General features: G+C 41.9%; 1 protein-coding gene across 1 annotated transcript in view; it reads right to left on the bottom strand.

Moving 5' to 3' along the window:
- Positions 1-426: 426 nt before the first annotated feature.
- Positions 427-15,250, bottom strand: part of PGM2 (phosphoglucomutase 2) — a 29,170-nt gene continuing 14,346 nt past the window's right edge. The window contains exons 4-14 of the mRNA XM_081875803.1: positions 14,237-14,321; positions 12,971-13,054; positions 11,256-11,449; positions 9,957-10,146; positions 9,147-9,244; positions 7,063-7,243; positions 6,889-6,982; positions 4,486-4,615; positions 4,204-4,393; positions 2,858-2,991; positions 427-2,507 (exon numbers count right to left, since the gene is read on the bottom strand). Of these exons, the coding sequence (XP_081731929.1) occupies positions 2,405-2,507; positions 2,858-2,991; positions 4,204-4,393; positions 4,486-4,615; positions 6,889-6,982; positions 7,063-7,243; positions 9,147-9,244; positions 9,957-10,146; positions 11,256-11,449; positions 12,971-13,054; positions 14,237-14,321 (1,483 nt within the window). The 3' untranslated portion in view covers positions 427-2,404. The remainder of the gene's footprint in view (positions 2,508-2,857; positions 2,992-4,203; positions 4,394-4,485; positions 4,616-6,888; positions 6,983-7,062; positions 7,244-9,146; positions 9,245-9,956; positions 10,147-11,255; positions 11,450-12,970; positions 13,055-14,236; positions 14,322-15,250) is intronic.

Here is a 15,250-nt window from a genome sequence, read left to right as displayed (position 1 = left end):
TTCAGCATCGTACCCTACATAAAGAAGTTGTTTTCTGCTCATCCACAAAATGGGTTGCTAGCAAAAAAAAATCTGCTTGATCCCAATTTTCCAATCAGTTAAGTCTTTGCATATTAACCAGTTTCAGAGGTTGACAACAAATCGAGCAATAGGACCAACTGTGTGATGTTTTGATCAATGTTGCTATATTGCTTTCAACATATTCTCGCGGTCTTACTTTCAGATCTGTATTTTAAAACTTTCACTTCTGCCTAGCTACACCCTTCCTGAGACGTTATTATAAAGTTGAGACACATTGTTGCACAAAGGCACTTGCTGACAGTACAATTGTGTGAGTATCTGTGCAACCCACATACCATGTCTTTTATGCCTAAGAGGAAAATAAACAGCAGGACATCCACAAACAGCAAAAAGAACAGGAAGGCATTTTATAAACTTTGCAACACTCATTTAATAAAGAGTCAAACAGTATTTTACATTGCCATACATAAGAAGCATCCACTCTAGGCAACATCAAATGAGACTCTACAGTTCTTCCGGAATGTAGTCAAATAAATTAAGTGCATAACTGTTGTGCAAATGTATGCTGAGCTTTTAAAAAACCAATCATGGATGACAGATTGGCTAGGATTCCAAGAGCTTCACATCAGTCAACCATTTCAAGAAAAATTGCACATCCTATCTCTGATTTGTCATTCAAGTCATTCATGAAGAAAGAAATTGTCTTTTTGGTAATCAAAACTTCAGGTCAGTGATTTTGAAAGAGTGCAGCAGGGGTAGGTGGCAAGTGTGGCAGGAAGATTCAAGGACAATCAAACATTTAAACATTTCAGTGTAGTAAAGCATAGCATCAAAATGTGTTTTTAATTTGCAGAATATGGATAGATATCTTTTCCATATGAGAGCAAGAGCATCAAGTGATATCAAGGACAATCTTGCTTGTGATTCAGAATTGCCATTCAAACATGAGTGTTGGAAAAGACTCCGGGCAGCATGAGCAAAGTGCGACTCAGGAAAAAAAGTTTGATAACCACTGCTCTGGGCAATACATCATTAAGACAGGTAATTTTTTATTCTGCTTCCATTTGGAGGAATCAGTCATGGAAAACAGGACTCTCGCCTTTAGATAGCTAGCGGCTATAAAGCTAATGTTGTTCCCTTGATAATAGCAAAGCAAAACCCAAACAAGCCAAAAGCAATCTGTAAAGGGGAGGAGCAGGTAATCAGAAATAAGCAATACAGACAGAAGAGATCATATTCTGTAGAACCAATGATTTTTGAAAGAACTCTATCTCAGAATATATACGGCAACTGACTGAGTAATTGTCTGATTTTCTTATATTTTTTACACTGGTTAACAGCACATAATTATAGAAATATGCAGTGCTTTTTTTCCTAAAAAAATGTTTAGGGGTACTCTCATTTTCCTACTCATATTGAAATACTGTCCCTCAATGAGGCCAAACTTAATTCACAAAATGTTTACGGATATGCGTACCCTTGCATCCCCCCAGAAAAAAGCACTGGAAATATGCATCTTGCAGAACTGAATCCATTGTCTCTGCTATTGGCAGAACTATACCTACTGTTGTTTTGTTACAAGTTCATGATTCAGATATATGATAAACAGCCTGTGCTGTTTCAGGTTAGGCTACTGGCTTGTCTGCACTGGGGACTATACCACATCTTTGATGTGCTGATTTTATTGCAGCTGATTTTGACAAGGCAGACCCTACATTTTATAATTATAATTATTTCTGGAGTACGTCCAGTAACTAGGCATTGTGAGTCAAAAAAGAGAAACAGATTTTGCTCTCATGCTTGCAACCAAAGAGATTAGGCATGCAAGGGATGGGGAGCAAAGCTGGAAAACTAGGAGACACTGACCAATTTGAGAATATAAGAGAGCGAAGAGGCAACTTTTCAACATGCACACACCAACAGGAGTGAGATGACTGAAAAGTTTTAATAGTTCTAATGGAAACAAGCATGATGGATCAGGAAACTCAGATCTGTATGAGTGGTAATCTTACAATCTTACAGTTGAATGCAAAGCTTTGTAACATAAAATCGGCATCCATTACTGAGCGCTTTCTGCACTTCCATTTGTGAGCTATGGTAGGGGACATTCCTTGTGTCAACAGGCACTACCAACTATTTTATTAAAACCAAATGCAATTTCATCAGGAAATTGTTTGAAGGAGAATTTGCCAAGGGAAGACATATTTCCCATCAAAATAAGAGTGTGCATGACAGATGAAACATGCAAACATACTTTTCAAAATAGTGAAATTACAGTCACGTTTGTGCACCCTTAATTCATGGAAACAAGTGCTTTACACATATTATGCAATTAACTGTAGAAAGTATTGTTTGTGTAGAGATGAAAACAGGGACAGCTGTATCACTCTGGCTTGGGCTGCAGCTTATTCTTCTCTGGCTCAAAGAAATATTTTTCAATTGCACTGACCAGTTCATCCAGTTCTTTCTTCAGCTTTTCAAAGTCACTAAAAAATGAGCCAAAAACAAAACCTGGTTTTCAATCTATTCAAATTCTCCTTCCCATTAAAAACAGTAAATTTATTCCCATGATATGCTAATGGGTAACGTCCATTCTGAACTGTAGTGGTGGCTGGGATAAAGCAAAGGGGAGGTGGTTTAAAATACACATTTGAAATACAATGGACTGAGGTTTTGTGGATGTGACAATGAAATTTAGCTTACCCAACTCAAAACTGTGTTAAACAAAGATTTCTGAAAACTGCTCAAACAGCTATTCTCTGAAAAACTCTACAGTAGGAGAAATCCAAATTTAACAATGGTTTGCAACAGAAAAATAAATAAATCTAAAGAATACCTGTTTCCAGGAGGTGCACAAAGCTCTGAGTAGTATTTGATTTTGGGTTCGGTCCCACTGGTTCGCATGGTAGCCACACATCCATTAGTAAACGTAAATGTTATCATTTGACTGCTTTTACTGGTGGGAAGCACCTAACACCACAAAAGGTAAATTTGTCACAATTTTGACTATGACTGCATGAGACTCATATGCGCTAATGTGTAATGACTAATCATCAGATTTCTAAGGGTGGGGTTCATGGGATAAAGAAATAAAGCACTAATTTCTCCTGGACTCTTCATTGTGAAAAATTGACAGTGGGGATTTCAAGAGCTATCTTTTTGGGGGGGAGCGAAAATTTAGGATTGGGCACTAGGATGCCAAATATGACACACACTATTCTAATTTGCAGGTATCCGCAAATTATGCAGATCAAACCAGCAAGTCACCTGGGCAGCTTACAATACCTCTATTAGGTTCGTAAGATTCTTCCATCGTTCATATGCACTGACAAAGGAACAGCATAGATTGACTAATTCTGCTACGAATCTACATGCAGGATGAGGGGAATTCAATACTATGTGCATGTTTGCATTAAGCCCCAGCATTGCTTACAAGGCAGTACACAAAACAGAGTATTTCAAAACTGTTTTTAATTTTTTTATCCTTATTAAGGAATGGGATTTGCCCTGCTTCCTGAGCTCTGTTTTCAGCTGCCAGTTCAATTTTTGAAGCCTTGTGTTCCACTGATTTCTGTCTTGGTCCTCAAACAAATATAGATGAGGGGAAGAGAAGGGGGATAGTTCCCTATGACAAGCAGAAGCGCTTATCAAAACAGTGTGACGTTGAATTCCTCCCTCAGTCTTTAAGACGTCATAGGACTCCTTTTTAGTTGGCTATCCTCTGGAAGAGTCCCATGGACTACAAGAAGATCAAACCTATCCATTCTTAAGGAAATCAGCCCTGAGTGCTCACTGGAAGGACAGATCGTGAAGCTGAGGCTCCAGTACTTTGGCCACCTCATGAGAAGAGAAGACTCCCTGGAAAAGACCCTGATGTTGGGAAGGATTGAGGGCACAAGGAGAAGGGGATGACAGAGGATGAGATGGTTGGACAGTGTTCTTGAAGCTACCAGCATGAGTTTGACCAAACTGCGGGAGGCAGTGGAAGACAGGAGTGCCTGGCGTGCTTTGGTCCATGGGGTCACGAAGAGTCGGACACAACTAAACGACTAAACAACAACAACATCCTCTGGAATAAAATCAATGAGACTTATTTCCAAATAAAGAAATTTAGGATGAGGACATCATTCAGGGAGCAACAGTCTAACAGAAATAAAAGAACAAAAAGTTTCAGCTACTTACAGCTTTTTTATCAGTCTCATTACTGTCATAGCCAGTAGTCAGATCCCGTACTCCAGACACTGCAAATCTCCCACAGGTTTTTGGATAAGTGTTCTTCCCATCATAATTTCTAAGCTTCTCGAATAGCTCCTTAATAATCTTCTGATCGTGACAGATAAAATAGGAAGCTTTAGTAACATGGTAGCCGTACCTTTGAAGGCAAAATAGTTACCCGTGAGCTCCATGTACCTTGTATGTAGAAAATATATTAAGTATACTATGAAACGCTCACTGTAAACTCACTCATTGTAAATGTTTTTCAACTGCTGAGACAAAGTCAATTTCTTGGTTTCCAGAAAAGCAGCCATCTCCGCAGTTATGACTGCAGCACTGACACCGTCTTTATCCAAGACCACAGGGCTGCACATATATCCTGAAGACAAAGTTACAGACAGAACATCTTTAACAGAAGCTATTTTGTCTAAATGTTCTGGACAGATGATGAAATGCAAAAGTCTGATAAAGTTTCCTTTCAGTTACAAATGTGATTCTATGAAATAAAGTAATCCTATCACACAACACAAGATAACAGGCTCATATACAAGGCAGTGTTGCTTTCATATCTGTACATCATCTGGTTTGTATTAGGTGCTCGGTTGTGACTAATATTATTAAACCCAAGTCCTAAACCCAAGACCTAAACCTGGATCACAGACTGAAGGATCATTTCAAATGAATGGCCCATGTTAGGAAATGCATTTCACTGCTATTTCAGAGGGGTTAGGTGCATTTTAGTACCAAGATAAGGATAGCCCCAATTTTCATCTCAACCACAGGACTGATTTGCAAGTAATGCTATATTAGGTGCCTCATCATAACGGTCCTTTCTTCCCATGTGGCTGGGATAAGTTCTGTAGAATTTACTTTGCATATAATGCTAAGCCTTGTTCATATGTAACACAAACAAGAATACTGATTTACACCTAGCAGTGGCTAAACAAGTAAATTTCATACCTTATTGTTTGTGGTTGGCTTGTTTAGAAGCAGCCATTGGTAGTTTTAAACCAGGATTCCCGGTTCTCATGTAAAATTAAGATAATAGCCATTGAAACAGAAAGCATATTCCGCAAAAGTTCTCCTGGTCATGCAGGATGGAAGTAGCAATGTGGGTGGGTGCAAAACAAATGCTTTGCTGGGGCTCACTGAGGCTCGTCTATGTTAACACTAAATGAGCAAACTAACCCATTTATTTACATGGGCATGGAAACATTTTAAGACACACATTGGTAATGTGCGTGTTCCAAAGTAGCAACTGAACCTTGCCATCAGAAAGTATTGCCAGAAGCAAATGTGTTTTCAGTTAATTGCAGCATGGTTTCCCAACCACCAAGTACTATCATATATTTATTGATTATTGGGCATTATTATACTTAGGGAGGGAAATTGATTAGTGGTGGGATTTTAGTTATGCTGAAATAAGCAGCCCCATTTTAAAGCCAAAGCTTAGAAACAGTTAGCTCAGGAAGATAATGTTCAGATGCTATCGGTAGGCAAGCATTTTCTCCTACTCTTATCAGCATAAATGCAGACGGTATGCACCTCACTGTACAGTGGTACAGTGGTGCCTCGCAAGACGAAAAGAATCCGTTCCGTGATTCTCTTCGTCTAGCGGATTTTTCGTCTTGCGAAGCAAGCCCATTGACGGCTTATCGGCTTAGCGCTATTAGCGGCTTTTAGTGGCTTATCGGCTTAGCGGATAAGCAGATAAGCTGCTTAGCGGCTTAGGAAAAGGGGGGGGAAGGGAAAAAAAGTCGGAAAAACTCGCAAGACATTTTCGTCTTGCGAAGCAAGCCCATAGGAAATTCGTTTTGCGAAGCACCTCCAAAACGGAAAACCCTTTCGTCTAGTGGGTTTTTCGTCTTGCGAGGCATTCGTCTTGCGGGGCACCACTGTACCTTGGTTCTCAAACGCCAAAAACCCAGAAGTGTTCCAGTTTCCAAACGCTTTTGGGAAGCCGAATGTCCGATGCAGCTCTTGGCTATTGTTTCAGGGGCACCTGCACCAATCAGAACCTGCACCTTGATTTTCGAACACTTTGGAAGTCAAACGGACTTCTGGAATGGATTAAGTTTGGCACTTTTGTTTTTGCTATGTATTTTGCGTGTTTTTGAGGCTTTTTCGGTTGATTTGTTTTTGTGACTGGGTAAAATCCAGTTCAGCTACTGATTGATTGTGTGACTGTGGAAATGGATAAAAGCCCCGCATCTAAACAATGACTATCATCAGTGCAGGTAAGAATTTTATTTTATTTTAATTTTTATCGTCTACAATACTGTCTTATTTATTTTATAGTCTAGTACATTGTTTATTGCTTTCATTTTATGGATCAATGGTCTCCTTAGATAGTAAAATTCATGTTAAATTGCCGTTTTAGGGGTTGTTCTTAAAAGTCTGGAACCGATTAATCCATTTTGCATTACTTTCTATGGGAAAGCAGGCCTTGGTTTTCGAACACTTTGGTTTTGGAACAGACTTCTGGAACAGATTAAGTTTGAGAACCAAGATACCACTGTACTACAGGTAATCAGTTCTCAAGACCAGAAAAAACCAACGACAACCCACAAGAGTAGATGATACATTAAGCAGATGCCTATCTCTGTAAAACATTTCAGTCTAAACCACTCTGCGTTATGGAATACTTATTACCAATCGCTTCTTCAAAGGCAAATAAGACTGTTTTTCCTTGATCCATGAGCTGCTTGGCTCTGTTTCCCATCCACTTGAATCCTGTTAATGTTTCCTGTGCAGAACAAGATTTCAGTCAGAACACTGTCTACAGGAAAATGAAATATGCTTCTCTGCTGCCCTCAAACGGCTTACTTCAAAGTGAAATCCTTCCTTGAGTGCGATTGCTCTTAAGATTTTGGAGGACACCGTGCTCGAAAGCATGTATACATCTTTGATGGCAGCGGGTTCCTGATTCTGCTTTTTCCAGCAACTGAAGATCCACCAGCCCAAAAGAGCTCCTGATTCATTGCCAGAAAACACCTTCCATTCTCCACTGAGGGACACAACAAGTTTAGATGGTTAGAGTGACAGTAGCTCGACAGCTTAATATAAAGAAATGATAGGAACTACTGTGCTGAGGTTGCAGTTCCAAAACCAAAGGGATATACAGTGGTGCCTCGCAAGATGAAATTAATCCGTTCTGCGAGTCTCTTCGTCTAGCGGTTTTTTCGTCTTGCGAAGCAAGCCCATTGACGGCTTAGCAGATTAGCGCTATTAGCGGCTTTTAGCGGCTTATCAGATAAGCAGATAAACGGCTTAGAAAAAGGGGGGGGAGGGGAAAAAACCCGCAGGAACTCGCAAGACATTTTCGTCTTGCGAAGCAAGCCCATAAGAAATTTGTTTTGCGAAGCACCTCCAAAACGGAAAACCCTTTCGTCTAGCGGGTTTTCTGTCTTGCGAGGCATTAGTCTTGCGGGGCACCACTGTACCGTATTTTCCCGTGTATAAGACTAGGTTTTCCCCCTAAAAAATAATGTCCAAAATTAAGGTGCGTCTTATACACGGATAGTGGCTTCCCCTATTTTCTTAAATCTGAGTCCCCCCAAATAGGGGGCGTCTTATACATGGGGGTGCCTTATAGACGGAAAAATACGGTAGACACAGAGTGTGCACTTTTATTTGTCATGTAATTCTACTCAATACTGATCCAGAGTAGATTCCAATGTATAGTTAGCAGAGTAACAACTTAAACACGTTGCAGGATTCCCCCAAAATAGACCAGAGGCAATTATATTTTAGCCAGCAGAGCTTTACTGCTACTGAAGGCAGATGAGCATAACGGTCACAAATCCAATACACTCAGGACTGGCGCTGTCCATAAGAAATCCAGTTGCAGCAGACTTAACTTAAACTTACAATAATTTACAAGAAGTCTAAACCTGAATACTGAAGCTGAGGCTCCAGTACTTTGGCCACCTCATGAGAAGAGAAGACTCCCTGGAAAAGACCCTGATGTTGGGAAAGATGGAGGGCACAAGGAGAAGGGGATGACAGAGGACGAGATGGTTGGATAGTGTTCTCGAAGCTACCAGCATGAGTTTGACCAAACTGCGGGAGGCAGTGGAAGACAGGAGTGCCTGGTGTGCTCTGGTCCATGGGGTCATGAAGAGTCGGACACGGCTAAACGACTAAACAACAACAAACCTTAACACTAAGCATACTATGTGCGGAACACCACACCAGAAGGAAAAGAGACAGAAAGAGAAAGTGAAACCCAGGCTCCTTCTGGCCCTTCTTTTATAGTCAGGAAGAGATAATAGAAGCAGTTAAAGCCAGCTGTACTCAGCTTCTCTAAAGGAATAGCCCAAATATCAGGAATCTTCCGATTGCTTCTTTCACACAGAGAAGCTTTTTGAATTAATTAGAATGGGGAAGATCTCTACACATCACATCAATACTTTCTGAACTAAGAAATGCAAACTGACATGTTTTTCCACAAATATTGGGTGTGTAAGTATTTTTTTAAAGAAATTGATTTAAGATACATTTTTTATTATTACAGTGGTACCTCAGGTTACATACGCTTCAGGTTACATACACTTCAGGTTACACACTCCACTAACCCAGAAATAGTGCTTCAGGTTAAGAACTTTGCTTCAGGATAAGAACAGAAATCGGGCTCCGGTGGCATGGCAGCAGCAGGAGGAGGCCCCATTAGCTAAAGTGGTGCTTCAGGTTAAGAACAGTTTCAGGTTAAGAACGGACCTCCGGAACGAATTAAGTACTTAACCCGAGGTACCACTGTATTCTCAAGAGCATGTACTGCCAACACTTTTGACAGTAATCAAAAGAAAAGTAAGGCAACAGATAATATACATTTCCATAAATAGCTCTTGGGCATTTTCAACAATTGAATTGTTGTTAAACACTGAAATCACCAAAGCAAGCAACCATACCTTTCTTGTTTCTCTGCAACAGCAAGTCGATCAGCATCTGGGTCATTGGCTAAAATAATCCGAGCTCCTTCTTTTTCGGCCAAGGCAAAAGACAGTGTCTAAAAAAGAACAGGAAAGTAAAGAGCCCCAAAGCAGTAACATTTAAAAAAGAAAAGAAATATATTCAATGCATTTTATGCCAATAATAATACATGCTGCTTATATGTTGACAGAGATGGGAAAGTTTGGCTCAAACCCTGAAACTATATGCCAAAGAGAGAGACAATTTGGTGCTGATTCACACATTATTTTAATTGCACCTCTTGCAGAAAAAAGGAACACATCAAATTTTTGATTCCATGAAAGTAACATGAACTTTTCCTCAGGATACAGCAAGGAGTGAGAGAGAAGAGGAAGAAGAAAAGATGTTTGATGGCTTTTTCAAAAGATGTAAGTACCGTATTTTTTGCTCTATAAGACTCACTTTTTCCCTCCTAAAAAGTAAGGGGAAATGTGTGTGCGTCTTATGGAGCGAATGCAGGCTGCGCAGCTATCCCAGAAGCTAGAACAGCAAGAGGGATTGCTGCTTTCAATGCGCAGTGATCCCTCTTGCTGTTCTGGCTTCTGAGATTCAGAATTTTTTTTTCTCTTGTTTTCCTCCTCCAAAAACTAGGTGCGTCTTGTGGTCTGGTGCATCTTATAGAGCAAAAAATACGGTACATGTCTTTAAATATATAATATGCATTTAGAAGATTTATAGGTTATCAGGACAGGTTTGAAGTGGCGCAAAAGAAAGGTAGAAGGAAGAATTTTGACTAAATTGTGTTTTACCAGTACGCCTTTCCCCTCCTCGGGATTTGGATATTTTACTGTTGGAAATTCTGGATCAGGCTCCTTCTGTTCAGGAACAGCAAATGGAGGGCTAAAGTCAAACGCCTTAAAGGCTGACTGCACAAACTCATGGCCTACACCGTGCACAGAAGTGTGGACAAATTTCAGCTTTGTCTCCTTGTTTATATTCCTGAAATTAAGTACAGCAATGACATTACATTGGCATGAGCTTCTTTACCGCTAATAACAAAGAAATGCACTGTACTGTATCCTCTTTCACTAAAACTTGTTTTCTTAAAAAAGCCGCTTACAAGTTGCCCGATTCTCAACTCCAGGCCACACAACTGATGTAAGCGGACTGTGTATGCAAGCAATGTTGTGAAGATGTTCCTGCATGCACACACAGTTGCAATGTGGTTACAACGTGTGTGCAACTCTTTCTGTGTATCTCCTCTCTTGCTGGCACTGCTATAGTACCTGCTTAGATGTCTTATGGGATAAGGCAGGGAATGAAGAACGGAAACAGATGAACAAACAAACAGATCTGAAGTTTGGGACATTCCTGTCTTGAATGCCTTTCCTTAGCGGCTGAGAAAGGAAAAATGGACTCGCCACAAGTTGCCTTCCTTTCAAGGGTCAAGCAGGCATTGTCTATCTACGTTAGGCCATCAGCCGAGATTTTAATAACATGAACTCCTCTTACCAGCTGCTACATCACCATTTGATTCTCCTATTCATTTTAACAGCCTCCATACTTGTTGCTTGCTAGAAATACTGTACTGTGGAGATGGCAGTACCGAATTAGTGACGCATGTCCTTCTGGCTTGCACTCTTTATAAAGACTTGAGGAATGAGGTTATCACCCCTCTTTTATCATCCATTCTGGGTCACCCAGCCACTGTCACACTGTCCTTTCTCTTGGCAAATCAAGATGAGCAGGTGACAGCAAAGGCTGCAAGGCTTTTAGCTGGGGCAATCAGAATAAGATCCACTATTTGACTATTGATTCAAAACCCTAAAATGTATTTTAGATAATTGACTTTTTATTTCTATTCTTTGTATATCGTATTGTTGTTTTATTGCTATGGCCGAAGGTTGATGCAAATAAAGATTCATTCATTCATTCTTTCATCCTACATCCCTCATCAGAAGTTTGTTCCACCTTTCCACCAATCGACAAAAGAAATTCCCATTTCTGTATGTGGAAACCTACTTGCAACTTACGGTACTTTCAATTTTAATCCTGTTGCACATAGATTTATCCCCAAGAAGGAAGAAAAGCCTTCCCTGACAGTTTACCTGTGAAAGCAGTGCTTCTGTATGTCCTTAAAGTAGTCCTTGTTAATAGATGCGTAAGGATCGTGGAGTAGGGGACTTTTATCAATCAGGCTGTCATCCCAAGCTTGAGGCCATGGCTCTAGGTTTTCTTCAATAGCTTGAGCAATTCCTTTATCATGAGGTGAAATTATCTGAGCGCCGTTTTCCCAATAAACCTAAGTAACACAGAGAATATATGCGGATTGTCTGTTAATGGAAGCTTCATTATGATGCAGCTACCGTATTTTTCGCTCTATAAGACGCACTTTTCCCCTCCTAAAAAGGGGAAATGTGTGTGCATCTTATAGAGCAGATACCTTCATCCTGCTGCCCTGAGAAGGCTTCGCAGGCTACCCCAGAAGCCAGAACAGCTAGAGGGAGCGCTGCACAGCGTTCCCTCTCACTGTTCTAGCTTCTGCCTTAGTGGCGTGAAGCCTCCGCAGGGCAGTGGGGAGCCTTCATCCCTCTACCCTGCAGAGGCTTCGCGCGGCTACCCCTGGCTTTTGTGGGAGGTGGGGGAAGGGACAGAGCGCGCGGCTCTGTCCCTTCCCCCACCTCCCACAAAAGCCCCCAAGAGCCACGCTCCCTTTAAAGAGTGCACGGCTCTTGCGGGAGGTGGGGGGAAAGCCTAGAGGTTTGCTTTCGCTGAAGCCAGGATGGCAAGAGGGATTGGTGCGCACCGATCCCGCTTGCTCTCCTGGCTTCAGGGATAGCCCCACAAAGCCTCCTGAGCGAAGGGGGAGGAACGCTCCCTCTCCTCCTGAGCGAAGGGGGAGGAACGCTCCCTCTTTGCTCAGGAGGCTTTGCGTTGCTTTCTTATTTCTTGTTTTCCTCCCCTAAAAACTAGGTGCGTCTTATGGTCCGGTGCGTCTAATAGGGCGGAAAATACGGTGCTTAGTAGCTGAAAGTACCAGGTGTTGCCCTGGAATTCTAAGAAACTAAAAAGCATAGAGATGTATAAACAGATACAGTGGTACCTTGGGTTAAGTACTTAATTCGTTCTGGAGGTCCGTACGTAACCTGAAACTGTTCTTAACCTGAAGCACCACCTTAGCTAATGGGGCCTCCCACTGCCGCAGCGCCACCACCACATGATTTCTGTTCTCATCCTGAAGCAAAGTTCTTAACCTGAAGCACTATTTCTGGGTTAGTGGAGTCTGTAACCTGAAGCGTATGTAACCCGAGGTACCACTGTAGTTAGTTTTCAGGCTGTGGAGCAGCCGTGCACCATGGAGCTGGTTTGTGGGGTGGTGGGTCTGAATGTTGCAGAAGCGGTGGCGGAAATTGAGCAAGTAATGACCATGAAGTAAGAGCAGATGACATTGTTGGTGGTGGCAACTAAGACAGCTGGGGCCTGAACTATGGGAAACTGGGACATATTGGGGACAAAAATGTGGGATGCACAGCAGCTCAGCACATGCAGTAGAACTGCAGGAATCACACACCAAGGGGACAGTCAAGCTGGGTACAGGGTCTGTTTTGCCAGCTTTTTCTTCCCACAAGGAATGTATTGGTGAAGAAGTATCCAACAGACTAAACCCTCCTTCTCTCTGCAGTGTCTCCTTCTCTTGCCCCACCCTCCTGGCTGTACAGGGTTTTTTAAAAACCCTAAATGAAACATGATCTCCACCTCTAAATTGTTTCAGGCCAGATCCAGGTGTTCTGGAAAAAGAAGAGGAGGAGGAGGAGGAGAATACCTTGTATCCATTGTCTTCTTTTGGGTTATGAGATGCGGTAACCATAATTCCAGCAGAAAGTTTCAGGTGAGTCACTGCATAAGGCTGTGGAAAATAAGCAAATAAAGTAATCTCAAAATGGAAGAAGACTGCCTGGAGCAATTGCCCTGTTTCCTTCACAATTTTTAGAAAATATTTATTCCTCTCTCCCACATTCTAAGAATCTCAGTGCAGTATACATGAAGCTATAAAGTTCAGTCCAGAAAAAGCTGTCTCTTCCAATTTCCCCCATGCGTCCTGCTCACCAGTTCTCAAACAGCCTCCTACTACAGTCTCCCTGAATTTGGAGCACTTTTTAGAATTTCAGTGAAATGGTGCAAGCCTTGTTCTATTTAAACTGATCTTTGTTTATGTGATACATAGGAATTACATTTTAACTTCAACACTGTGAAAGAGGGATGGGTGAAAGGTAACAATTTGTCCAGAGACATGCAGTGCATTTCTTGGCTGAGTGGGGACTTGAATCAATGTCTTTCTGGACCAAGCACAAAATGCCTACTGCTGCATCACACTGAAGTATCCAGATGGATTAGCAACATGCATACCTTTGGTACGCATGATTTTTAAATTTCTCCTGCATAACATCAGTTCAATCAAGATGCTATGGAATGACCATCAGGGATGATATTCCAATAAAAGTTGCTTCCTATTTGGCCTGTTCTATCAACAACAGCAAGTATAGGCAGAGACCTTCATCTCAGCCCACATCATCTCAGCCCACATCACAGGTAAGTTCTGTGTCATAGTCTGCAAAAAAACTGGAAGGTCTCCAAAGCACAGAGAAAGCAATGAGCAGAAGAACCAATTGCAGACGGTAGATGGCTGTCTCATAACTAGTTTTAGTTTGACCTCATCTCATGGCAAATACAGTCGTACCTTGGTTCTCGAACAGCTTAGTTTTGGCTCCCAAACGCTGCAAACCTAGAAGTGACTGTTCTGGTTTGCGAACTATTTTTGGAAGCCGAACATCCAGCAGGGCTTCTGCGACTTCTGATTGGCTGCAGGAACTTCCTGCAGCCAATCAGAAGTCGTGCTTTGGTTTCCAAACGTTTTGGAAGTCGAAAGGACTTCCAGAACGGATTCCATTTGACTTCCAAGGTACAATTCTCTCTCTCTCTCCCTCTCCCTCTCTCTGTGTGTAACACCAAAATAAATTATATTTATCTACTGAACCTTCTAACAATGTATAAGTAGCATAACTGGGGTGCAGAGAGGCTAATGACCTACCACAAAAGGAGTCGGTGTGATGTTGGAGAAAAGGTACACAGGAACGCCTTGACTGATAAATGCTGTCGCAGCAAGCCTAGCAAATCTATTGGCGAGAAAAATAATAATTTGAAAACAAGGAATCCTCTTGCAAAACTCGAAGAAGTACTGCACTGAGCCTAAGTGCCATTTAGTTGATATTCATGCATTACGTTTGCCGGCACCCACCCTGCAAATAGCATGCATTTAGCAATCCATGAAGGACGGTAGCACGGCCATGTTCTCCATTACAAGGACATGAATTGGGTGACCTACATATGATAAGTTTCTTCCCAGTGTTTTTCATGGGCTATAAAATGCATCTAAAGGTGAAAGGTAAAGATACCCGACTGTTAGGTCCAGTCGTGGATGACTCTGGGGTTGCACGCTCATCTCGCTCTATAGGCCAAGGGAGCCGGCGTTTGTCCACAGACAACTTCCGGGTCATGTGGCCAGCATGACTAAGCCGCTTCTGGCCAACCAAAGCAGCACACGGAAACGCCGTTTACCTTCCCGCTGGAGCAGTACCTATTTATCTACTTGCACTTTGACGTGCTTTCGAACTGCTAGGTTGGCAGGAGCAGGGACCGAGCAATGGGAGCTCACCCCGTCACAAGGATTCGAACTGCCGACCTTCTGATCAGAAACTCCTAGGCTCTATGGTTTAACCCACAGCGCCACCCGCGTCCCTTAAAATGCATCTAGTATGGAGATAAAGTCTCTGGGCGTGACAGAAAAAGTATGATGTTAACATATGAAGCAGGCCAAGCCCCGGCTATTAAAGCCAACTAATCTGGTTGTATAGCCAGGGCTTTAAAAAGTTAAGTACTACTGTAAGTTGTTCCTCAGTTCCGAAAGGAAACCAGGTTCACCCCCTAGTCGCGAGGCAAGCACTGCTTTTTTTCCACAATGAAATAAAGGAGGGATCTCTGGCAGCCAGGGGGCAGCACAGTACAGCAGAGCAGTTTGTAGAACAAACACTTTCTGAGTTTTCAA

This window comes from Podarcis erhardii, assembly GCF_964252035.2.
Source record: "Podarcis erhardii genome assembly, chromosome: 9".
Lineage (NCBI taxonomy): Eukaryota > Metazoa > Chordata > Lepidosauria > Squamata > Lacertidae > Podarcis > Podarcis erhardii.
Note: the sequence above shows the minus strand (reverse complement) of the source record. Positions and strands in the feature narration are given on the sequence as shown.